General features: G+C 39.1%; 1 protein-coding gene and 1 non-coding gene across 5 annotated transcripts; both read left to right on the forward strand.

The window, feature by feature from the left end:
• Positions 1-351: 351 nt before the first annotated feature.
• LOC133798831 (small nucleolar RNA R71) lies at positions 352-458 on the forward strand. Its single transcript, XR_009876049.1, has one exon. It is a non-coding gene; the product is annotated as a small nucleolar RNA R71 (small nucleolar RNA).
• A 21,462-nt stretch (positions 459-21,920) lies between these two features.
• LOC133796716 (uncharacterized) lies at positions 21,921-26,050 on the forward strand. Of its 4 annotated transcripts, none has more exons than XM_062234357.1 (5): positions 21,921-22,164; positions 24,176-24,280; positions 24,726-24,812; positions 25,257-25,330; positions 25,439-26,050. In XM_062234357.1, the coding sequence occupies exons 3-5, from the start codon at positions 24,753-24,755 to the stop codon at positions 25,692-25,694; spliced, it is 390 nt and encodes a 129-aa protein (XP_062090341.1). In that variant the 5' UTR covers positions 21,921-22,164; positions 24,176-24,280; positions 24,726-24,752; the 3' UTR covers positions 25,695-26,050. The 4 variants fall into 4 exon arrangements, with proteins under 4 accessions (XP_062090341.1, XP_062090340.1, XP_062090342.1 ...); XM_062234356.1 differs by having other exon boundaries at positions 24,176-24,258; XM_062234358.1 differs by lacking the exon at positions 24,176-24,280 and having other exon boundaries at positions 24,735-24,812.
• The last annotated feature ends 794 nt before the right edge of the window (positions 26,051-26,844 follow it).

The following is a 26,844-nucleotide window of genomic DNA, read 5'->3' on the forward strand; positions in this document are numbered from 1 at the left end:
TGGCAAGGACTAGAACATATAGAACAAACATCTTTTCTAGGTTGAATTGGAGAGTTTATAGTTTGGCTTATGGCTAAAGCTTCTACTTTTCTCGCTAATTTATCTAAGGATGTTCTTAAGTCTAATTCTTCTTTTACTTCATACCTTCCTCCTCTTTTTGGTGAATTAGTTGACCTAGACCTAGGATCAAAATAATTCCATTGTTGTGAATTGACAGATAAATCTTCAAGGGCGTCCCACGCCTCTTGTCCTTGAAATTTTAAAAATTTTCCAGTATGCATAGATTGAATCATTTGACGATTAGAGGGAGTCAAACCATCATAAAAATATTTTACAAGTCTCCATTTTTCAAAACCATGATGAGGACATTTTAATAATAAATCTTTAAATCTTTCCCAACATTCATAAAACTCTTCATTATCTTTTTGAAAAAACTCGGAGATTTCTCTCCTTAGACTATCAGTTTTAGACATAGGAAAAAATTTCAGTAAGAATTTATTATAAAGTTGATCCCATGTAGTTATAGACCCCGTGGGAAGGGAATTTAACCAGGCTTTTGATTTGTCTTTTAATGAAAAAGGGAACAATCTTAGTTTGACCGACTCATCAGAAAAATTTTGAAATTTAAATGTTGAGCAAATTTCTAAGAAATCTTTGACATGCATGTAAGGATCCTCTCTATCTAACCCATAAAAAGATGGCAATAATTGAATGATTGCGGGTTTAAGCTCAAAATGAGTAGCAGAAGTAGTAGGTAAAACAATGCATGAAGGAGCATTAGATGAAATAGGTGCAAAATATTCAAGCAAAGTTTTTTCAGGCACAACATTTTCATCAACAATATTAGCAATAGGTTCCATGATGCTCAAATTTTTACTAACACTTTCAATTTCAAACAAAGATAAACGTCTTTTTACTAATCGTTTTTTAGAGTTACGTTCCCAATGATGCATACAATTTTTCACAAACAAGGCAACAAGGATAATCTCAAACAAACAATTTTCTGATGTGGAAGATCAGTTAAAACCGCAACCACAGAGCATACTTAGAATTTTTAGAGATTTCACAACAATATAATTCTTATGGTTTACTTGTCCCCAGGCCTATTTGATTCCATTTACTCGCGCACTACTAACAACTCCCCGAGGTTAATTAGTAGAGGCGGATGGGAATTTTGGTCAAATTTCCTTTAAGCAAGAATTGCTTATGGTGAAAGGACAAGATTTAGGTTTCTCTTTTTTTTTTTTCAAGTATTTTTCACAATATTACGCTAAAATATTAAAGAAGACAAAGAAAAATAAGGCAAAAATTAAATAAGACTAAAATTTAAGCAAGAGTAGGGAGGCATAGCATGCCATCAACCATAACAAAATTAAGGTAAAAACTAGGAGGCACAAGTGCCATCAACTTAAACATAAGATAGATGACTAGGAGGCAAAAATTGCCATCAACTAGCTAGGAGGCAACATTGCCATCAACTAGTAATTTGCGGAATTTAAATAAAATAAAAATACAACAAAATAAATAAAGAAAATTACACAAAGGTTAGGAGGCAAAAATTGCCGTCAACTAACAAAGATATAAAAGAAATAAAATTACAACAAAATTAGGAGGCACAAGTGCCATCGACTATAAAAATTTAAAAGGATAGATAGGAGGCACAAGTGCCGTCAACTAAATAAAAAAAAACAATAAATATAGAAATATAAGTATATATTTTTTATGGGTGGTTGAACCGTCCCAAATTTTCTTCTTATCTTTTTTTTTTATAGTATATATATTTTTTAGTTTTTTTTTTAAGTGCAAAAATTAAAATAACTAGTAGAAGAATTTACTAACCTTGAGATAATTTTCGTTTCTTTTCTCTTGCAACTCCCCGGCGACGGCGCCAAAAACTTGATGGACCCTAAACGGGTATGTTTAAAAATTTATATATCGCAAGCGCACGAATCGTCCATATAGAATAGTGATCGTAAGCAAGGATGTCGAACCCAAAGGAGTTGTCTAAAATCGAAAATGAAACTATTTTAAATCAAAAGTAATAAATTCTAACCTAGTTCCAAAGATTGATGAGTTTTAATAGTATGAACATAAAATGAAATATTGAAAAATAAAGCTTTTTAAGATAATGAAAATAAACCAATAATGAGTTGAAAATAAGTATTAAAAGAAAAGATTATTAAGATACTAGAATCCACAAAATGTAAGTTTAATAATATTTATTAGTATATTGATTCCCAAGTTTTAGTGATAGTTAAAATAATTTAAACTATCATTTTCCAAAAATATTTATAATTTTAAGCACAATTTTCTTATAAAAAGATAGGATTTTTCTTCACTTTTCAAAATTATAATTTCAAAGCATTTAGTGTAAATCAATCTAATGAAATAACAAATAAATCAATGAACATTATTTATAAGGCAAAACATAATATTTTTGTTCTAAGCATGGATGTGTACAATTTAATGACACATATTACACAAAGAATATTATGTTTATGCACTAATGAAGAACAAAGTGTAAAAATGTTCTAACAATCTAAAATACAAGATATTTAAGATGAAAGAAATATATGAAGAAGAAAAATCCATAGACTTTGTTGCATTACAAGGGAAATCAACATACAACATAAATATTACCTAGTTACAAGTTGCTTCATCATGATCTTAATAATCTTATGAAAAAGATTAGAAGCACATAACTAGAATAGAAATTACAAAATAAATGACATACATACTTGCAAAATGCTCTTGAAAAACCCAAATGGAAGAGAGAATGGTAGAGAGAAAATGAGAGAAAAAGATGGTAACCAAAAAATTAAGCACCCCAAAAATGGTCTTGAAAGTCCATATTTATAGCCAAAGTGAGTTTATTAAAATAATCAATTTAAATTAATTAAATTGATTAGATTAATTAAATAAAATAAATATGGTATGTAGAGGTAAATTATAGGGTGTAATGATGATGTTGTGGTGAAAATGTGTAGGAAAAAGGGTAAAAAGTTGGCATTTTTGTCATAGGGGACAAAGGGACAAAATGCATTTTTGTTGGGCTCAATAAGGGAAATGGCAGCAATGTAGTGGTTGGGTGTTGGAGGGGGGGCCACGGGTTGGGCCTAGAGTGGGCCTCACGTGGTTGGGCTTTTGGAGAAACACCATTTTTCTTGTTACTTTCTTTCAAAATTACCATCTTTCCTTTGATTTTCTTGCTTTTCAAGGGCAATAATTTTCCTACACAATAAATTATAAACTAAATTAAAATTAAATATTTTCATTAATAAAATATATCATATAACTCCCATGAAAACATTAATTAAAATTTAATTTACATAACATTTAATTTCAATAAAATCATATTTTTAGCATTCAAACTAACAATACAAATTTTAAATAATTAAACTACAACATATTATAATAACATATCTATAAAAACATATAAAAATCTAGAAAACTACAATAAGACTAATAAATTAAAAATTACATAAAAACTTAATAAGTTAATTAAAAACTCATGAACTAAGCAACAATTAGCATGTAAAACATGGTAAAATAACTCTATTTTGTAGAGTTATCATGGAGTAGAAGGATTTTAACCTTTGAACCACCTAAAAACGTAATTGTGTCACCAGTCCATTCCTAGAAAGATCATTCATCTATTTCGGTTCAACATAAGTACTAATCCCTTCCTCTTATTTTCTTAATTACCTGTTGGCGAAGAACCGCGTCAACAACAAGTATTTCTCAACACATAAGAACTTGGATTATGGTCTGTGAATGGCTAGAATAAAGAAGAAGAAGAACTCTTTTTGTCTGACAAGAATTCTGAAATTCTCTTTTGACTTATGTTTTTCTCTCTATTGTGTGTATTGTTTGTGTATTTGTATATGTCTATGCTATTCTTCTTCTATATCATATATATATAGATATTTCTATTACCTTATTAATCCTAATAATAATAGTAATATAATAATGATGATAGGAATTGATTTAGGCAAATATCTAACTTACCAAATTTGAAAAAACCATTTTCAAATTATCAATTAATTAAATAAATAAAATAAATACAACACTGATACAATATCAGTGTGACAGTCAAAATCCTGTGATCCATAAGGGGAAAGACCGGATAAAAAGTTGTGCAATCCCAATCGCTTGGGGAATGTCAAGTGTGATGATTCTAAGACTGTATAGGTATGGGACTACACAATTGAAGAATACTTAAATGGATTGATGGGTACTACCTATGCCAACAAGATGTATCTTCTTTTCAGTAGCCCATAACTTGAGACTTCCAAAGTTAAGCGTGCTTAACCTAAAGTAGTCTCATGATGGGTGACCTCCCGAAAGTTTTCACAGGAAGCGTGCGAGTGAGGGCAAAGCATGATGGAAAGACTTGTGTTGGTTTGTAGGACCAGTCATTATTTCAGGAAGAAGTCATAGTGACGTGGGGAGTTACAAATGGTATCAGAGCCTTGACCTAGCCGAAAACGTGGCTGACGGGGACGTCGGACCCCTAAGGGAGGGTGATTGTGACAGTCAGAATCCTGTGATCCGTAGGGGGAAAGACCGGGTAAAACGCTGTGCAATCCCAAATCGCCTAGGGAAGGTCAAGTGTGATGATTCTAAGATTGTGTAGGTATGGGACTACACAGTTGAAGAGAGCATAAATGGATTGATGGGTACTACCTATGCCAACAAGATGCATCTTCTTTTCGGTAGCCCATCACTTGAGAACTCCAAAGTTAAGCGTGCTTGAATTAGAGTAGTCTTATGATGGGTGACCTCCTGGAAGGTTTTCCAGACCGGGCACGGACATCTCTAGCCAGGCGCAATCCTGCTAGGAGGGCTTCATACTCCGCCTCATTATTAGAAGCGTTAAATCCAAACCTCAACGCGCAATGAATTCGGTGCTTCTCTGGTGTGATCAATATAATTCCCGCTTCCGAATGATGTTCGTTTGACAACCCATCAACAAAAAGTTGCCAAGTAGGAAAATCCTCTCTCTGCCCAGTCACATGCTCTTGTTGGTCGGGAATATCAGGAATCCCAGTGCATTCAGCAATAAAACCCGCCAAAGCCTGTCCTTAAATGGCAGACCTTCGTTGATATTTGATTTCGAATAGGCCTAATTCAACCGCCCATTTAAGTAAACGACCAGATGACTCTGGCTTCTATAAGACTTGGCGTAGGGGCTGGTCAGTGAGTACTTTAATGGGATGTGCCTGGAAGTACGGTCGTAATTTGTGAGATGCAAGTACCAAGCAATAGGTCAGCTTCTCGATCACGAGATACCTTGACTCCGCTCCTATCAACCGCTTGCTAACATAGTATATCGAATGCTGCACCTTATCTTCTTCTTGCACTAGAGCAGCACTGACAGCATGCTCTGTGACTGCTAAGTAAACAAAAAGGTCCTCCCCATCTACTGGTTTTGAAAGAACAGGAGGTTGAGCCAAGTGTTCTTTTATGGCTTGAAAAGCTTGCTCACATTCTTCCGTCCATTCGAAATTTTTGCTTCCTCTAAGCAAGTTAAAAAATGGGACACATTTGTCCGTTGATTTGGAAATGAACCTACTTAGAGCAGCAATCCACCCAGTCAAGCTGTAACGACCCAAATTCGCTAATAAGGTTTAAAGGCCTTGATTAGTGTGCCTGGAGGGCCACTACAATAGAAAGGAGTATTAGAGGCGGAGGCTTCCGCCGGTAATAATAGGGCATTCCGCCGGTAATACTCGGTCGGTGATTAGGGGTATTACCGGCGGACTGACTCCTCGCCGGTATTCTATTAATACCGGCAGATTAATAGGGGCGGGATTCCGCCGGTATAAAAGATTTGACTTATTTAATACCAGTAGTTCCGCCCCTAGTAATCTGCCGCTAATAAATAAACATAATTTAAGGAACAAAAAAATAAAATAATAACACCATCAAAATAGGAAACATCTTATAAAAACACAAACAAAATTGAAAAAATATGAAATCCAGAAACAAATCCCGTTAAAATAATTTATTAAACAACACAATAAACTTAAGAACATCATAAATCTGAAATATGTGAAATTTGAAACATATACAATAAAAAAAAATTCATAAAACAACATAACAAACTTAAGAACATCAAAAATCTGAAAACTGTCATGAAATCTGTACGCCCTAATTTTCCAACGGGCCATTAGCGAGCTGAGATATGGCCTAATTATATCAGCCACGTGGATCCCCCATGACCAGAGCTGTTGTCGTCAGGACCTACCTCGCTAGCTCGAGGTATCAAGAGGTTTTCCAAGATTACTTAAGGACCGAGTCAGGTCTGTGAAGGCCATAGGTCGAGGAGGCATCCAGTTTGTGGTACGAGCTGGAGTTGGAAGCTATGACCTCTTATAAAGTCAACCACGCAAGGTAAACGTGCATATATCAGACATCACATGTTTGATATATCCCTGACTTCTCGGACACGCAGCATGAACGTGCGTATTCAGGCACCCACGACTGGGTTGGGCTGTGCGGCCCATTATCCCCCTTACCTATTGATTAGACCACACTTCATGTGTCAGGTTTTAGGAATTAATCATGAATGTCACAGAAGTGACATGAGTGACATGATAGGTAGGAAGGTCACGGAATGACCCCCCTTACCAACTCCCAGGTGCCCTCTCCTATAAATATGGAGACCCTGGGAGTTGCAAAGGGTTGGATTCTATTGTGTAAGGAAATACCCTGTAAAGAATACCAGGCATATAGCAATAATTTTGGCTGGTGGAGTAGAAGGATTTTAACCTTTGAACCACCTAAAAAATATAATTGCGTCATCGGTCCATTTAAAGATCATTCCTCTATTTCGGTTCATTGTTAAGCATTAATCCCTTCCTCTTATTTTCTTAATTACCTGTAGGTGAAGAACTGCGTCAACAAAATCCATGCCATGTCCAAACCCCATCAGTGCCCAAACTCTCTGCCATGGTCAAACCCACGAACCTCATAGCCCCACTATGAACCACCACCACCTAAATATTAGAAAAACCAGTTAGAGAGAGATAGGTAGAGTGTGTGTGAAAGAGAGATATAAAGATAGACTTACCATGTGTATCACTGTCATACACCTCAACCCCAACCATTGGCCAATGCACACCCAGAGGCCCTTAGCTTCGTCGAAACCAAAGGCCACCACATTGGCTCCAGAGGGTGCCGCCACCAGCAAGACACAAAGAGAGACAAAGAGAGCGAGAACGAAAGAGAGTACAAGTGAGAGTCAGAGAGAGAGAGGGAGGTCTCAGACAGAGGGGCGGTGGTGGTGCTCAGACAGAGGGGTGGTGGTGGTGCTCGGACAAAGGGGAGGACTGAGAGAAGAGTGTGTCAGAGAGAGGGAGAGAAGAGAAATGAGAGGGACAAACGAAACGATGTGCAAATTTTTTAATATGTAAGATTATTAGAGGCAGGGACCCGCTGCTATTAATATTATCCCGACAGTAATAAACTATTAGCGGCGGGACCCGCCGCTATTAATATATTCTGCCGGTAATAGTCTTATTATCGGCGGATATTTACCCGCTGCTATTAATATAATCTCGCCAGTAATAAATTATTAGTGGCGGGACCCGCCGCTATTAATATATCCCACCGGTAATAGTCTTATTATCGGCGGATATTTACCCGCCGCTATTAATATATCCCGCCGGTAATAGTCTTATTACCGACGGATATTTACTCGCCGCTAATAGTATTAGCGGCGGATACTCCGCCTCTATTAAGGGAAAATACCCGCAGCTAATAATTGGTAAGTCCGCCGCTAATAAAAAAATAATTTTTTTTTATTAATTTCCACATTATTAGCGGCGGACCCAGTAGTCTACCGCTAATAACCCGTATATTACCAGCGAACTAAGTCCGCCTCTAATTTTAGAATTTCTTGTAGTGGGCATAATGTGAATTATGTGTGACTTTGATGAGTAAATGCATGATTATGATTTAAAGCATGTTTTATGACTATTTGAATATATGAGATGCATGACTATGTGTATTAGTTGCATGTAGGCCCTGATTAGGTTAGAAATGCATAATCGTAATTTTGGCCATTATGGGCATAACTGTATTGATATATGTGATAATTGTTGAGACCACATTATTATGTGGATATATCTGTGATCTGTGACTCGAGACGATCCAAGTGAGCAGATTAGCGAAAAAGTCATGGCGGGGATTTATACCCGGCTCGAGGTAAGCCTAGGGGTATAAATGGGAATTTAGTGAGTATATTGGAGTCCATTTTGACATCGAGGAATATTATTGGTGATTAATTAGGTATCGGGAATTAAGTGGTAAATATTGGAGACACTCGAAGAGTTAGCGGGAATTAGGATGAAATGACAAAAATGCCCCTAAGTGGATTAAAGGGTTTAGAATTAATAGGGAGGGCATTAAGGTCATTTAGCCTTTTAAAGATGGGTATTACTGAGGCTTTATGTTAGTGGAAGTTGTAGAAAAATATAGAAGTCTGAAAGAGAGGAAAGAAAGAAAATTGAAAAGGAAGGAAAAACAGAGTTGTATTCTCTAGGGTCGGTTTGTGGTTCTCTCACCACTTTTCTTGGGTTTTCTTGGAGCAAAGCTCAGAGGAGAGCTAGGTTAGGCTGAGCATCAAGGATCCTAAGCTAGGCTTGAAGAGTTGACAGAGGTTTAGCAAGAGCACACCATCACTTGAGGTAAGACTTTGTGGCTTCTTCAGTTTCTGGTTTTAGTTTTTGACCTATGGTATATAAGCTGGATTTGATGGGAATTTTAGGGAATTCAAGCCAAAGGGTGAGGAGGAGCAAGCTAAGGAGGTGTAGAGGTTGTCTTGAAATCGAATTCCCATTACAGGTATGAAGTTCTGAGCTTTAACTCTGATGTTTAACTAATTTCTGCTGGGTTTTGTTGTCTAGAGGTGGCCATGGTGAATTTTAGGATTATGGATGCATGTGATTGGTTTTTAGTATTTGGGGTGCTTGGGATGAGTGGAGTATGTTCATAAGGTTGTTTTTGAGTTTGGTGAAGGTTTGGAGAAGTTTTGGTTGAGTTTGGTTCGAGGAAATCGCAGGAAGGAAAATTGAGGTGGTGTCTGTCTGTGACTAGCGCTACAGCGCTAGCCTTTGGGGGCTGTAGCACTAGGCCATGCATGCTGATGGGATTTTGCTTATGTTTGTAGCGCTGTAGCGCCCTCCAATGAGCGCTGTAGCGCTCCCCTGTTTTCAGTAAGGGATTTTAGGGTTATTTACAAGGGTTTTTGACCAAGGGTTTGGGGTTTGATTCCACCACCTCGTTTGGTGGAACTAGGGCTTCCCGGGGGCTTGGGATTGGTCCCGAGGCTAGGTTTTGGGCTTGGTCCTGAGGTTTGGTGATGACTCTAACCTATGGTTGTGTTTAAGTGAGCGCTAGGGCTCGAGATGGATCGTGCTCAAGGAGTCAAGTGATTAAGGCTTGCGAATTGAGAGGTAAGAAAACTACACCCGGTTATATATTGTGACGGGACTAAGTGCTCCCGATATTTGTATTGTGTCAATGATGGTCTTATGCCATGGGACATGTGATAGCGGCCTAAGGGTTCCGTACACAATATTTGCACACATGGCGCGGCTTGGCCACTGGTAGCCGAGGACAGCTTAATATTCACTGAGCTCGGTTTAAGCGGGCCGGAGTGAGCGGAGGGAGCGGCCTGAGGGCGCTAGCCCTAGTTATCATTTGTGAACTGATATATGATATGAGTTGATATGTCTAGTATGTTGAATACTTGATTATACTGAATGATTATATGGTTGAGAACATGTGATGCATTATGTGAGATTGATTTGTATGCTGATTGCTTATGCTCTGTTGTTGTGTTTTCTTGTTGGGCCTTGGCTCACGGGTGCTACGTGGTTCAGGTAAAGGCAAAGGCAAGCTGGACCAACCCTGAGATGGAGAGCTGCGGGGTTGAATGTACATTGCCAGCTGTTCGATCGCCATGGTCGAGGAGTGAATCAGGACAAGGATTGTCTAATTGTCTGTTTTGCCTTAATATGGCTTGATATTGTACTTAAACCTTATGTCTTTTGTAAACGATCTTTAAACTTAATATTTTTGGGATCCCGTGTAAACAGGAAACGTTTCTTTATGATAATGTGACTTTTGAGACCAAAACATTTTAACCCTAGTTCCTTTATAGTTTCAATAATACGTTTTTAATTAAATGACTTGATTAGCAAGTCTAGCACTTTATAAACACACAGTGTAACGGTCTTGGCTACCCAAGGCGTTACACAAGCTTTGCACATCTTTAATCCTGGCTGGAGACTTCATTTTCGCGAGCACCTTTATCTTCTCCGGATTCGCTTCTATTCCTCGCGAGTTAACAATAAACCCAAGAAATTTTCCAGAACTTACTCCAAACAAGCCTTTGAGGGGGTTCAACTTCATGCTGTACTTTCTCAATACTGCAAAGCATTCCTCCGAATCTCGTACATGTCCTTCAACTTCCTTTGACTTTACCAGCATATCGTCTAGTACACCTCCATGTTTTTTCCGATTAAGTCACGGAACATGCCATTCACTAAACGTTGGTAGGTGGCTCCCGCGTTCTTCAAGCCGAATGGCATGACCTTATAACAATACAAACCAATGTCTGTTCGGAAACTGGTATGCTCCTCATCGGGAGGGTGCATACTAATCTGATTATACCCTGAGTAAGCATCCATAAAAGACAAAGTTTCATGACCAAATGTCGCATCAGCCAACTGGTCTATCATTGGCAAAGGAAAACATTCTTTAGGACATGCATTGTTTAGATCAGTAAAGTCCACACAAGTCCTCCACTTTCCATTGGACTTGGGCACTAATACTGGGTTTGAAACCCAGGCGGGGTAATAAGCCTCTCTTATGAACCTGTTTTCCTTTAGTCACTCCACCTCCTCTTTGAAAGCCTTTGCTCACTCCTTGTCAAGCAATCTTCTCTTCTGCTGCACTGCTGGGTAGCTTTCATCCACGTTGAGCACGTGGCTGATCACACTTGGTGAGATACTGTAACGCCCTGCTAATTAGGGACCGATACCAAGTGTGTTTAAAACCAGTGCTGGACTTGCTAAACAAGTCATTTGGACAAACACATGTGATTAAGCCACTAAAGGTTTAGGTATTAAAACTTTTGATCAACTCATAAGTATTTTCATTAAGTTTTAAAACATGTTCTTTACATGGGATCCCAAAAACATCAGTTTAAAAGTTAATTACAATACTCAGGTTACATGATAAGCTGACCTAGGAGGCAAAAGCTGGGTTTAACCCTAGTTCCCCCGAGCATCTCGACCGTGGTGGTCGAGCAGACTGCATATGTACATACCACTGCTAATGCCCTCTGACTCATGGCTGGTTGAGCTTCTCCTTACCTTTACCTGCACCACAAAGCACCTGTGAGCCAGAAGACTCAGCAATAAAACGCAATCAATAGTTCACAGAATAAAACGACTATCAAACAGTAATAGCTGAAACTGGTGCGTTCATAAAACCAAACTGGAGACCATAGAGTCACACAAGTGCATGTTGCACTTTCTTTCAAGTTGTTGGCATCTGAGCCAGTCAAGTGCATATCGCACGCCCAGGGTGGCCCAGCCATGGTGCCCTGGACTCCACGTGCATTATGCCAATCTTAGCTTATAAACTAAGTTCTTTAAGCCCTTGACTTATAAGTCAAGCCACCACGTGCCTCCATCTTATAAGTTGAAGCCTTGGGACTCTCAACTTATGAGGCGAGTCTCCCAGAGTCCATCATATTCTCAGCTTATAAGTTGATTCCCACTTAACACCCTAATAACCCTCTAGTTTATAAACCAAGCTTCACAGTCATAACAGACGGTCACATGTTTCATATAGCATACTTATCAACAATCACAATGCATTATATTACATTCACACATCAGTCATAGGCATAATCATAATTATGCACATTACATTGTACCTAATAAGATATTCACAAACATAATTATAATCATGTTCATCAACATAGTCCAAGCTTTATTCATCTCCTTATTCATCACCTTGACTAAGCTCTAATCATGCATTCACATAACAGGTGCAGTTTTCTTACCTGTGACCCAAGTTATCCATGCACCGCGATCACGAGCATAATCCTTTAACTCGAGCCTTGAAGAAAACCTAGTCACAACGCATGAATAATAATCAACCACCACATTCTAATCCATTAAACAACTTAGAGATAAAATTCTAACCTCCGGGACCCTGGTTTCTACCAAACCAGGTAGTAGAAACCTTCCCGAGCCTTAACGTTCAAGTTCTTGAGCTAAAAACCCTCATTTTGCCAAAAATCCACATTTGGGTCGCAGCCCAGCCTCCCTTAAGCGCCGCAGCGCGCCCCAAAATAGAGGCAAACATGCCTCGCATCTTCCAGCCTAGGGCCGCGGCGCTCAAACCTTGCGTTGCGGTGCCTGGGAAATTTCTTGACGCCCCACTAGCTTATAAACTCAAGCGGACCGCGACTTAACCCCGAAACCCAGAAATTCCATGCAACTTTTACAAGCTAACCTCCCTGAAAATCATTTCAAACACACCCCAACACCAGAAACTGAGTCCCATAACCAGTCTAATATACTTTAAGCAGCTCTAGAACCCCAGGAACTATTCAACAACTTCATCAAACTCAAAATCAAAACTTAAACTTGAACCTAGAGGAAAACTCTTAAAACATGGCAGGAATTCATTAAAACCAGAGCAAAGAACCTTTCCTCAAGAATGGTTTCGACCCTCAGCTGTCTATAATCCTGTTCCTAGCTTTGATTCCCCAACTCTCAGCCTTAACTTCAAAGCTTTCTCCTCAAAAGTCCCCCAAAACTTCCAAGCCTCAAGAGAGTGAGAGGGAGAGAAAGTTTCTGCTTCTTTTTCTTTCCAATCCCTTAATTTCCAGTGACTTCCTTAGACCCCTCAGCCTACCTAAACCAGGTATATCCCCACCAAAAGACCTAATTGCCCCTTAAGCTTATCCTTACCTCCTGGGTAACCCAAAGGCAATTTAGTCATTTTCCATACCCCGTTAAGTCCCCGAGTAGTCTTATAAATCCCCATTAATCCCAACATGTCCAATTCCTTACTAAACTACTACCCGTTACTCCATAAATCCGAACTCATTTTACATTCCCGAAATACCCCTAGGCTCCTCCCTAGCCGGGTATCTGACCCGTTGTGACTTTCTAGCTAACTGGCCCCCTAGGACCATCTCGGATCACGCATCACAAATATATCACCAATATATCACAAATATCACATATATTGCATTTATACCCCGAACGGATCAAGTTACTAAAATACCCTTCTTATAAGAAACGGGCCCACATACACATATTAATATCCCTAACATGCAAGCTTAATTATACTATAGTATAATTCACATAATAACTCAATTATTGCCTCCCGGCCCCCTAATGCAGGCACTAAGCCACATTAGGAAATTTGGGATGTTACAGATACCCATCATATCCTTGTGAGACCAGGCGAAGACATCTTGATTCCTTCGCAAAAATTCTACCAACTATGCTTTTACTTCTAACTTCAACTTTTTTCCAACTTTGACCCCTCTGGTCGGGTCATTCTCATCTATTGAGACTTCCTCTAATTCTTCCATGGGTCCCACATCACTATCATAATCCCCAAAGCGAGGATCAAAGTCCATTCCCTCGCTTTGGGCAATGCCCTATTTGGTGACTTCATCACCGGATGGAGCTTGTTGCTTATTGTAACCAAGAGTGCTTTCTTGGCCAACATCTTCTAAAATTCTTTCTTGATCGGCTACAACCATAATGCTTTGTTGGTCGACATCCATCTCCTCTACTTCTTCTCTATCTACACACACAATCATATTGTTTTCCTTAGCTCCCTTTCGCACTTTAGCTACCGAGGCATTGTAACACTCTCTAGCTTCTCTTTGGTCTCCTCGGACACAACCTATTCCTGCACTGGTCGGGAACTTCATAGAAATGTGCCTTATAGAGACTGTCGCATGCAAGGCCATGAGTAGTGGTCAACCAATCACCACATTATAAGCTAACGAACAGTCGACTATCAAAAACTCCATCATAAATGTCTCGTGCTTCGGAGCATCTCCTATTGTGACCGGTAACTTGATCGTTCCGGCCAATGACAACCCTTCTCCAGTAAATCCATAAATGACCCGAGAGCATGGCTTCAAGTCATTAATAGATAGTTTCATCCTTTCAAAAGATGACTTGTAAATGATGTTCACAGAGCTCCCCGTATCGACCAGACATCTCTTAACCTTCATGTTTGCTATTTGGACTGTAATGACGGGGGGGTCATTATGAGGATATCTCACATGCCGTGCATCATCTTTAGTAAAAGTGAGAGACTCACTTTCATACCGTGGGTTCTTTGGAGCTCGCTCCTCTACAGTCATGACTTCAGACATCAATGCTGTGTCCAACTCATGTCGGAGCGTTCAAGCATATCTCTCTCTTGCCTAGTTGCTATCCCCAGCCAGATGTGGACCCCCACATATAGTGTCTAGAGTGAAGTCCACAGGCTCGGATTGCAAGGGTGGAGACTGCTGTCGCTTAAACCTAGGATTGTTGTTACTTCCCTCTCCTTGGGTCTTTTCTGCTCGACACTTTTTTATTTTTCCCGACCGGAGGAGAAACTCTATCTCGTCTTTGAGACGATTGCATTTATTTGTGTCGTGACCATAGTCTCCATGGAAATGACAGAACTTATTCAAGTCTCTCTTACTCATCTCATTCCTGATGGGTGGGGGTTTCCGGTAGGGAACCTCTTGATGACTCGCCAGATATATTTCTGCTCGGCTGGACGAAAGAGTGGTGTAATTGGTGAACCGAGGTTCATACTTAGTTGGCTTGTCGTTTGTTTTCGACTTAGCCTTCTTTTCCTCATGGCGGTCAGACTCGTTATTTCCATATTTCTTCCCACCACTTTGTCCATTTCCACCATTCTTAGGAGGATCAGTTGATCCGCCTGGATTGTTCAAGCATTTCTCTCCCTTCTCAATCGCGTCATCCAATTTCATATATTTGTCCGCCCGGTCAAGAAATTGTTGTAGTGTTAAAATTGGATTGTGATGAATACTGTCCCACAAAGGACTCTGATAGATTATGCCTGAAGATATGGCAACCATCTTCCCCTCATCTCCAACCGCAGTTGCTCGGTTGGCTTCTCTCATGAACCTCTGTATGTAGTTTTTGAGAGATTTATCTTTCCCTTGTTTGATATCTGCCAAGTGAGTGGCATAAACCGGAGAGGTCCGAGCAACGCTGAACTGCCTACAAAATCCTTTCCTGAAACTCTCCCAAGAGGTAATGGAGTTCGGCTTAAATTTCCAATACCACTCTTGGGCAGTATCGAATAATGTAGTGGGGAAAACTCTGCAGGGATAGTCATCGCTCACTTCGAGCAGCTCTATTTGGTCTTCAAACTTCCCAACATGCCTTATCGAGTTTGCCTTTTCTGTATAAACTGGCAGTACCGGTGCTTTATACTTTGCTGGCAGCTGGGCTGCTCTGATTCGAGCACAAAATGGGCTACCACTTCTGTGGTCTACCGGATCGATTGCAGAAGGTCTTTTCGACAAACCTTGAACTGCAGCCGTTAGAGCATCAAGCTGGACCTGGATGCCTGGGGCTACCGCTGGGGGCTCAAGGTCTGGACCGCCTGGTCGGGCGTTCCTATTCGGTGCACCGTCATCAAGTATTTCTACTTGACTGGTAGGTCGGGTCGGATCTCGTCCTTCGACCGGGATGGTCCTTCTTCTGTCGGCAATGACATCTCTTAAATCCTTCTAAGAGGTACGTCTCCCCAATCGATCGAACACTGTGCTCTGAGTTTTTTCGGAAGGCTTACTACGCGAGACGTGCTCCTTCTCACTGCACTGCTGGTTGGGATGCAGTGGTGGCCTCCCTGTCTACGGTGGGCAGTCTTTTCCTCCTTGCTGGTCGTTGTCATCTTTTTCCTTCGACTGGTCGGTGTGATGAATATCAGCTTCATCACAACCATGCCCATCTTTGAAGTGCGAAGCTCCTTTACCTCGAGGAATTCTGGTTTGTCCCTGCCCAGGTGGGGTCTTTTTACTGCCCGATCGGTGACTCCCGGATCTAGAAGTTTCTGATCGGTGGCTCCTAGAGGGGGTTCTAGAGTTCCCCCTTTAAGTCGAGGCAGTGCCAGATCGAACTCCATCATCTTCCCGACCAGGAGGGTTACTCCCGCTTCTGTTCGGTCCTCGAGAATTGGGTCTTTCAGTGGTTTTTCGACCAGCATCCGTAGTCCTTGCTCCTTGGGTAGCTGCTCCTCGTGTTGCAGCTTGGGCATTGGCCTGGGTTAGCTGTGTAGCCGCCTCCAGAGTGAGTGCAACCTTGCGGTGTTGCCTATTGGTCTCCTCCTGCCGTTGCCTGATCTCTTCGCTCCTGGCGTCCATCTCCCGTCTTTGCTGTTCAAAGCAGCTTTCTGTCTGGCCATCTCTTCAGCGAATGACTCGTGCCGGGCGTTGAATTGCGCCATCTCCTCTTGGAAGGCCACCATGGCTTCCTGGAGTTGCTCAACCTCTGGAGTCATCTCCTCGAGAAAAACCCTGGGCTCATTCTCATGGTCTTGAGGGCCAGGACCTTTTGATCTAACAAGCTCTTTAGATGAGCCTGACTTCTTGGAGGCCGCATTGGTGTTCTTGGGCGCCATAATAATATGGTCATTGTCTGTTTTTCTCTTCAGGCTCTCAATGAAAGCACCAAAATGTTGACCACGATTTTGCCCAACGACGAGCAGACATCAAAACTACAATAAACCTTCAAGAGAAAAAACGACACTGATGATTTTTATAGTGGTTCAACCCCAATATGTTGGTAATAGCCTAATCCACTTAGAGTTATGATTTATGGATCTACACTCAAGATGAGATGTGTAATGCCCCAAATTTCTTAATGAGGTTTAGGACCTTGATTAGGAGGCCGGGAGGGTCATAATTGATTTATTATGGTATTTAATGATTATATGCATGTTTACGTGAATTATATTATTATATGATGGTGAATGCATGCATATGGGAGGATTTATTATTGTGAGGGTATTTTGGTAATTTGGCCACTGTGGGCGTAATTGTGTATTTTGGGTGCATGGTTGTGATTAATTAATATAGCCACATTATAAGGTGGGTTGGTTCGAGCTATTTGGCATGAGACGATCATGAGATGTAAGTGTTCGGTCTAGTCATAACGAGTTTAAGTTCGGGGCTCGGGGTGAGTCTCGGGGTGAATTTAATGATTAGAGCATTACCAGGAATTAAAGGGTAATGGGATATGATTTATTGGTATTTGGGAATATTGAGAATAGCGAGAATTGGAGAGCGTTAATTATAATTAACGAGATAGGCGGGAAATGACGTTTTTACCCTCGGAAGCTTTTAGAGGGGTTTATATGGCTTAAGGGCATTATGGTCTTTTGACCTTAAGGATTTATATCAGCCTAAGGGAATTTTGGAAGGCTGTGGAATGATAATAAAATAGAGCCTATCTTCATCTTTCTCCCTTTCTTCCCGTACAAGTTCTTCCTTCATCCTTTCTTTGAATTTTGAGAGCCATTTTGAGGAGTTGAGCTAGGAGATCAAAGGTGGGAGTTAGGGAACTTGATTCAGACATTTAAGGGGACTCAAAATCATTTCTAAGGTGAGTTCTAGCCATTGAATTCAGGTTATGCTCTTATTTCCTTTTGGTTTTCAGCTTAAGGTTTTTGATGTAGAAAGTGGGAATCAAGGGGAGTTTTTGTGTATGTTTGGTTGGGTTTTGATGAGGGGGAGTTATGGGTGATGTTTAGAGGTTTAATTGAGTGTTTGGAGAAGGTTTGGAACTAGTTTGAAGGCTTGGTTCTAAGGGAATACGCAGGGGGGTCGAGCTGGTGCGTTGCTGATTTTTGGTTGATCTGGGTAATGAGTCGCGGCCTGGCTTTTGTGTGCCACGGCCTAAGGTGGCTTCTGAGGCAAAAATGCCTCTATCAGGGAGATGAGCCGTGGCATGGCTCTGGTGAGCCGCGGCCCATCAGGGCAGATTTGACCAAAATTGTGTTTTTAGCTAAGGGATGCTTGCCATAGGCCTCGGGGTTGAACCTAGTACCCGGTTAAGTGAGGATTGATGTCTCGGAGGCTAGATATTGGTTTGGGAACCTAAGTTGATCATTTTTATTGATGATACCTTATATTTGGTTATGACTAGGTGGCCGCTAAAGGACTAAAAGTTGATCGTTCTCAAGGGTCGTTCTTTTAATCATTCTAGCTCGACTTTGAGTTAAGAAAACTGCACCCTGTGTATATGTGACATGCATGGCTATTCTTGATGCATGTGGGTTGATTATTAAGTATGACATGCATGGTTATTCTTGATGCATGTTGGTTAATTGCTGAATGTGACATGCATGGCGGTTGTTGGTGCATGTTGGATTATTAAGTATGATGCATGTGATGCACGAGAAACATGTGATTAGGACATGCTTTGTATACTGGGTATGATGTTGTTCAGAGCTTGAGCCTCTGTGTTGTGCATGGACCTAATTGTACTAGTACTTGTTTAGTAAGCATGTTGAATGCCTTGTTTATAGATATTGGACACATGATATATGTTTGGTGGCATGGCTTACTTGTGTATGGCGCTGGCTTATTAGTCAGAATCGGCAATGGTGTCAGATCCGTCTGTGAAGCTGTAACTTATTGGTTAAGTTCACAACGGGCTGAGCATTGGTCGAGTTTCACCGACCCAAGAGTCAGATGTGGCGGTGCGTTGCGAACGCCAGGCCAAATGGAGATTAGATCTAATCGAGGTCGGCATTGGATGATCCATATAGGGTATCAGTGCTGGACCGACCGGAAGGTCAATGAGAACTATAAGCGCTTACCTGTTCTAAGACCAGATGATTTCAGCCAAGGTATATGACCCCGGTGACTGTTTGTCACATGGCTGGGGGACGCTGTCCTTAGTTACGACTCTAGAGTCGGGAGGATGGTTATGTTGGTGACTATCACCATGCACCTATCCTGATCAAGCTTATGAAGGAACCACTTATCAATTGAGCTGTACCCACTTCTGTGACTTTTGGCTATTGTCACCTACCTGTTTTGGACTGTTGGTCCTGAATGGCTGTTACAATTACTGTTGATATTATATCATGTTATCTGTTGATATTATATCATGTTACCTGATGATATTACATCATGTTATCTGTTGATATTATATCATGTTATATTGTGTTTTCTTGCTGGGCTTCGGCTCACGGATGCTACGTGGTGCAGGTAAAGGCAAGAGGAAGCTGGACCATCCTTGAGTTGGAGAGCTTAGGTGATGACGTATACATATGCAGCTGCTCGTCCGCCACGGTCGAGGTTTAAAGTGGAACTAGGGTTGAACCCTGTTTTGCTGCTTAGAACGGTTTGTTGTAAATATTTTCTGTAATAGACTCTGAAACTATATTTTCGGGATCCCAATGTATATATTAAACGTTCTAGTGAAACGTTACATCTTAACCAAAAATGTTTAATCCCTAAACCGCTAATCATACTTAGTTCACGTTTTTGGCCAAATGACTCGATTAGCGAGTTTAACACTGTTTACAAGGCACACCGTAACGGTCCCTGGGGTTTGGGGCGTTACAAGATGAACCTGTGTCAACTGAGTTTCTTCAGTGTAAATAAAAAGAATACAATATTTCTCTCAGAATACAAATACTCTTTTAGGCAAAATCAAAATTCGAATCCCCTCATAATCGGGATATTTCTGTTACTCTCACAATATTTAATTAATAATAACATTTAAAATACAACAATATGCGACTTCTTTGGGATAATCTGAGAGATTATTGCGTAGGTACGACTAATTCTAGCCGAAGTCGCTATTGGAATTTCACTTGCATAACGATGATCTGTTTAGTCGGTCAACTTCACTCCTTGAAGAAAGACTGGTTAGCCGACCGGTCGGCCAAAACAGCTGACTGGTTGGTCATGCACTCCACCGGTCGGCCAAAGCACTTGATTGGTCAGTCAAAAATCTTACCTGTCGGACAAAAATTCTACCAGGTTGGACAGATCACTTCCAAACCAGATAAACAATTTCTATGCCAGTAATATCACCAGATTAATCTAAACCCTTTGTCCCAGACATTTCTTGCCACTTGTCACTTTTATTGCCACGTCATCGTTTTCAAATTTTGGGGATAACAACTGCCATCTTTGTTCCTCGGGCCTGGTACTCTCTGAGAACTTGGTTCACCACGAGTTGGGAATCGCTAAAGATCTCGAGCCCTTCGGCCTTGAGCTCCAATGCCACGCGAATCCCAGGGATTAAGGCTTCATACTCTGTTTTGTTGTTAGAGGCGCTAAACCCGAAGTGGAGAGCACTATACACCTTATGCCCCTCGGGGGAAACCAAAATAAGTCCCGCTCCGACGCCATTCTAGTTCGAAGACCCATCCATGAACAACTTCTATGTTGGTCCGGCCACTGGGGTGCACTCGGTTCTCTCCTGATTCCCAGTGCACTCGGTGATGAAATCGGTGAGTGCTTGACCTTTTATGGCAGTCCTCGGGTGATAGGTGATGTCAAACTAGCTTAACTCCACCGACCATTTCAAGAGCCTCCCCGACGACTTAAGCTTTTGAAGGACTTGTCTGAGTGGGTGATTCGTGAGGACTTTAATTGGATGCACCTAAAAGTAGGGTCTTAGCTTCCGAGAGGCAACTATTAAGCAAAAGGTTGACTTCTCCATCAGTGGGTACCTATATTTGCCCTGAGGAGTTGTTTGCTGACAAAATAGACAGGGTGCTGAACGCGACTTTCTTCCCTTACCAACGCGACACTGATGGCGTCTTCCGTAGCCATGTAGAGCAGAAGAGGTTCTTTGTCCATTGGCTTGGATAAGATCTGAGGGTTTGCCATGTGCGCCTTGAGTTGTTGGAACGCCTATTCACATTCTTCTGTGCATTCAAACCTCTGACTCCTTTGGAGAAGATTGAAGAAGGGGATGCACTTATCCGTTGCCTTGGAGACAAAACGACTCAAAGCTGCGATCCTTCCTGTCAGGCTTTAAACATCTTTATGCTTCCAGGGAGAGGGCATTTCGATTAGAGCCTTGATTTTTTTGGGGTTCGCCTCAATCCCCCAAGCGCTTATGCTGAAGCCTAGGAACTTGTTGGAGGCTACCCCAAATGTGCACTTTTGGGGGTTAAGCTTCATCCCGAACTGGCGGAGCACCGCGAAGACCTCAACCATTTTTTTTCTCTTTACACCTTTCTTAATTAATTAATTATTTTGGTATTTGACTTAAATATTCTTTTGAAATATTAAGAAATAATAATTTTATTTTACATATTTTAAATTTTAGAAGCATGGAAGTTATTAAGGATGTGGCTATATGTAACATCATTTTTTTCTTCACTACACACATTTCTATTTAAACTTCTCATAAATTGTTAAAAATTATTTCCACTTTAAATAAAAATGTGTGTAATGAGAAAAAAATGATATTATAGATAGAAGTACTCTTAATAAAATTTAATGCATATTTTTTTTTATTAAAAATAATAAACTAATTAATATATAAGTGATATTAAATCTTTTAAAGTTATAATAGAAAATAAATTTTTAATATTTGATAAGAATATTAATGTGAATTTATCAAAATAATATATTTGGTAATAACTAATTAATTAATTGAATTAAAAAGAAAAAATAAAAAAATGCTACATTTTTTTGGTTAAAAATATCACTTTACCTCTCTAAATTAGATTTTATTTAATAAAATATAACATTTTAAGTTTAACCTTCCAAAATATAAAGACTAATTAGTATAAGAAAGTGTTACCTAAGTGATACAAATACTAAATCTCGGACCAATTGCTATTTACCATTTTCAAATCTATACAATTTCACGCTTTCTATAATCAATATCACAATCTTCTCTTTCTCTCTTCTCCCCTGGTCCCCTCCCCTCCCCTCCCTTCAGACCATCTCCGTCTCCCATCCCTGTCCTCGGCGGCGTGGCTGCACCAACCTCGACGGCGCGACTGTTCCAAATCGGCGGACCTAGTCGACTCACTGCCCAGTCGACTCTAACTCCGGTTCTCCCTCTCCTCTCCTGTCGTGTTCTTGCCATCAGCCATACGGTATTACTAAACTTTGGTTTCACTCTGTTGGAGGCTGACTTTGTGGGGTTTGATTCTAGATTGGTCGTTTTTATATCACTGAAGCAGTGTTTGATTTGGTGTTTAATCTGCCCAGTCATTTCTTTAATTGACTTTACGTATGGCAGGATAATTTATATATATTATATATATATATATATGCATGTATGTGTGGGATTGACTCAAAGAGTCCACCAGTTTGCAGCTACTGTTCGTAGTTGTAAGCCTCTTGAAGTTTACATAGGCAAAGGAGTAATGTTCATTAATGAATTTATTAAAAAGAAACAAGGAAATAAGTCTAAATAGTAAATTTATGTTTACTTCATCAACTGGTAAAAATAAGTTTAATTTTAATTCTTCGATCTGAGATTTATTGTAGCTTTGGTTTCTTTGAAGCTTTTTTGTAGTTTTGATTAGAGAAAAATAGAACCAAATTTAACACTTTGAAGCAGAGTGTTTTGGACTTTGTATCTGTTAACAGACTTGCGCTTTCTATTTGGGATTAACTAGGTATGCTTGCAACTGTGAAATGGTTCTTGGGATCATTAATACTGTTGCTTAATTATTTGTTTTGTCCTATGTCAGTTCAAACATGATTTGGTAATAGAATAAAATAAAAATAGATTGGCCTTCATAATAGACTTTTATGGGCTTAACAGATTGTTCTTGGCGAGGAGGTGGTTGCATCAATACTGACCCTTTTTGACATAACAAATTAAATTTGTGATGCAGTTCAAGTTCATGTAGGCCAAGGTTTCAATTTATTTTGGTGTTTATATGTGTTCACACACTTTATAGTTATTTAGTACATTTTATAGTTTAGGTGTGCACTTTAGTACAAGTTTAACTAACAAAAAATATACCTGTGTAACGTGTTCAAGTTGAGTTTTGATGCTTGTGCTCATGATTATGTCTCTGCATTGTCTTGAGTTTAACAATTTTACTTAATACTATGTTCATATTTTGTGACATGTATAACAACAAAAATCTTCTATATCCAATATGAAGCTTTGCGAGAGCTTGCTTGTGTCCCCTATGAAGCTTGCTCCTTGAATTTGTTCAAACCCATGTTGTTGTTCGTGTTTCAAAATGTAAAAATATTCGGTATTGTAGTCTTGTTTATTAGATTTGATGGGTGTATTTGTGTTCAAGAAGCTGTTGGTTGGATTTGACCCTTTTTTGGAGCTTTCAGTTGCATGGGATATATGGTTGTATTGGTATTTGGGATTTGGTTCTGTTTTCTTTTCTTCCTTGGTTGCTTTAGTTCTAGGATATTTTGTTTATCAAATGATCTCAGACCACTGAGTTTCAGTTCTAGAACAAGGGATATATGCAATGGGTTTCAGTTTTTGGTTATTAATAAATGTTTTTGTTTAAAGGAGAATTGATTTTTGCGTGTTCATCATTCATCTCATTCCTAAATGCAAGCTGTTTCACTTTATGTTCTTAAACTTGTCTTGTAGTTCATGTTGTGTGCATTCTTGCAATAATTTTAATGCATTGAGTTTCATTTAAATATCTTACACTTTTGTCCAAAATTAATTTCAGTTTTTTGGTTGGCATGAGGCTAATTAGCATTAGTTGTATTTTAGAAATCATGCATTTGAATCATTTAGTGATCATTATTTGTGAAACCTTCTAAAACAAATCTGATTTCTAATTCGTTCATGACTAATTTTTTATCAGAATTGACTGAAATGTTCCTTCTACAAAGGACGAAGAACTAGAGAGATAATTTGGGGTTGGGATATTTATACATATTTTTTTATATTGTTGTTGTTCCTTCATATTCTCGCTATACTTTCTTCTACCTTAATTGTATTTAGTTGTTTACTTATATATTTATTTTATAAAATCTGAGGTTTATTTATAAGAATAAATAAAAGTTAGTACTAGTGCAGTTATGTTACTATAGTTGTGGTTTTTTGTCTGAAAAAATAATTGCTAAAAGTATTAGCTGGGACTCTAAGATTGTGTAGGTTTAATCTTTAAGGTGATAGAACACAAAGAGAGCTGTTAAAGGGAACAGTGGAACACTGCACAAGAGCTGTTCAACCATGTGCCTTTAAGAAAACTGTTGGCTTTTTTTCCTTTCCTGGTAGCTAAGTCTCAAACCATTTGAAGTGAACTTTCCCTAGTTTTGCTTATTAATTTGAAGTTTGCCTACATAACACAGGGCTAGTACTAAATGTTTTGTTTATGCAAGGAAAAGAAAAGGAACTAAAATGAGATTGTGGTTAGAGTAATTTTGAACAATAATTATGATTGATATCAGTAAACTATGGAAGAAAAAAAAAGTTGTGTAAAGAACTAAAATGGTTTCAGTAGCTTCTTCTTTAAGGTAGATTGAGTAGGCCTTAAAGAATTCTGCAAGGCATCAAACTGGTTTTAGATTATTTGTTTGGTTGTGAATATTCAGATGAATTTATTACCATATTTTTTATGTATTGATTCCAAAACAGATAGCTTCTTTTTCATTGCTTCTATTTAAGTTGTTGTAGTATTTGGATTTTGGTTTGATTATGGATGCATTGTTTATGTAGGTCAACTAGGAAGCTACAGCGAACACCATGACAAAGAAAAAGTTCAGTCCTCCTAACATTGTTAAGTCAAACAGCGCATTAACTCTGGTAATCTTTCTCTCTCTTTTTTCCTCACTGAGTCAACATGCCTCAGTTTTTTATATGAATTTTTTTCTAATTGCTTGATGATGATGGTTTCTTAAATTTCACAATGGGCAAACTTGAACTATGTTATACCAATTTTCTTAAATCTTGAGTGGTAGTTTCTGACTCCATAAAGTCCTTATAATTACAATGACTTGGATGACATCTAAACTCTATCTGGGTCTTTGGCGTTTAGATTTTTCCTCAAGTTATTTTCAGAAATAATACATCTTTAGAAGGCCGATGAATTGAGATCTTACTGACTATAAGATTTCCAAAATCCACATGCTAGTGCCAAAAGACATATTTCTTTGTTTGAATACTGGCATTCCTCTGCTGACCGTTATTCTCTATCTTCCGAGTCTGAAAAATATGTTTTTGTGCCCGAAAATATATTACTGTATGCAGGCTGAACAATGGGTTAGTAAAATGACTAAAGCTGTAGATGATGAACAAACTGAAGTAGAGGGACGACCTTCTAGGTCAGTATAACCACAAACGTAGTTATATTTACTTCTTAACGGGTTGCTGTTTTTAATGTTTATATTTTCTTTGCAATCTGTGTAAAAACTTGTCGTGTATTTCTGCAGGCTTGGCTTGGGTGCCAAATTTTCACGACAATTCAATGTTGGACCATTATCTGATCCCATCGAACGAAAACTCTTTGCCAAATTGGATACTCGAACTAAACGCACCGAGGAGTCTAACTTAGCTACTAAAGATGAGCCTAATGATGACTCTGACGATAGTGAAGATATAGAAAGCAGAACCCAAGTATTTAACAAGAAAAGAGCAGCAAACCCAGTGACGCCGCCATCTGTACAGACAAAGAAAAAGAAGAAGTGACTCAACATCAAATTTTGTGCGCTGTCTTTTCAAAAAATATGCCAACTTTCTTATATGTGCAAGTTAGTGGGTTTAGTTCACGAGGCAAATGAGTTGTATTCCACACGAGTTATAATTTATTTATTATTGTTCTCCTTATCAAGGGGATGGATAGGTTCTTGTTCTTGATGTTTAAGTATGTAGGGATTTTGGAAAGTAACTCAAGGCAGTGTCATCCTTGTGGACTTTTTTTGATGTAAAAATCGAGGGAGTAGTTGATGGCAGAGGTCACGGGAATAGTAGTCTTTGCAGAGCATTATGAACACTGTAACAGAGATCAATATCCCTATATACAAATATGCCGCAAATTTTTATCCTTTTTGGATTGATGAAAATTTTCAAAGAAACTAAAAATTTCAAATATATATATATATACACACGCACACAAAATCATTTGAAAGAACATTCATTTCTTTTCTTTTAAGTTTACATGTCAAAATTTAAACATGGCAAGAAATTAGAAACGTATCATACTTTTACTGGTCAAAGTGTTGCACTATGATTTTCATAAATGTCGTTAAATCGCTGTGTATTGTGGGGTATATATCACAATGCTATAAATGCTGATATGAAGGGGTTTGTTTCTTTGGTCTGTTCCATATTTTGAATTTCTGGAGGGGCATTTAAAATTTGAAATTTATCACCGATTATTTAGAGGCTTTAAAGAGACTCTGATGGATTTCAAAGAGTCTTTTATAAACAATAAAATCATGTTACTGTAAGTCAAAATCTCAGGGTGTTATTGATATGAGACTAGCAGTAGCCAGTAGCATATTCTTTATTAGAAATAAAGTTTTGGTCCCTACGTAACTTACAGATTGCTTGGTGAAGTGAGGCAAATTTCTCGTGCCAATATGGTGCCGTGTTAATGCAGCTCAACATTATTATTATTTTGAATACTGGTTTTGTTGGAATGTAGAGGGGCTTTGAAATCCTGTACAGTTTTGCAGGATTTAATAAGTTTGAAAAGGGTTTTTCTAATAGCTTCATGTGAGTTGTGAAGGGAGTAGTAGAGGTCTGTAGTTGCTCTGGAAAAGTAATAATTTTTTTTTGGCATTTTACTGGCTTCTATAGTAACCAAAAACTTCTTCCTCCTTAGTTTTCATGTGAT

The sequence above is a fragment of the Humulus lupulus genome, chromosome 8 (assembly GCF_963169125.1).
Source record: "Humulus lupulus chromosome 8, drHumLupu1.1, whole genome shotgun sequence".
NCBI lineage: Eukaryota > Viridiplantae > Streptophyta > Magnoliopsida > Rosales > Cannabaceae > Humulus > Humulus lupulus.

Excerpts from the sequence above, each read along its gene's own strand:
- LOC133796716 (XM_062234357.1), top strand. The coding sequence starts at position 24,753 with ATGACAAAGAAAAAGTTCAGTCCTCCTAACATTGTTAAGTCAAACAGC. Across the intron at positions 24,813-25,256 it reads CAAACAGCGCATTAACTCTG|GCTGAACAATGGGTTAGTAA; the intron begins GTAATCTTTCTC and ends TACTGTATGCAG. Across the intron at positions 25,331-25,438 it reads GTAGAGGGACGACCTTCTAG|GCTTGGCTTGGGTGCCAAAT; the intron begins GTCAGTATAACC and ends GTATTTCTGCAG.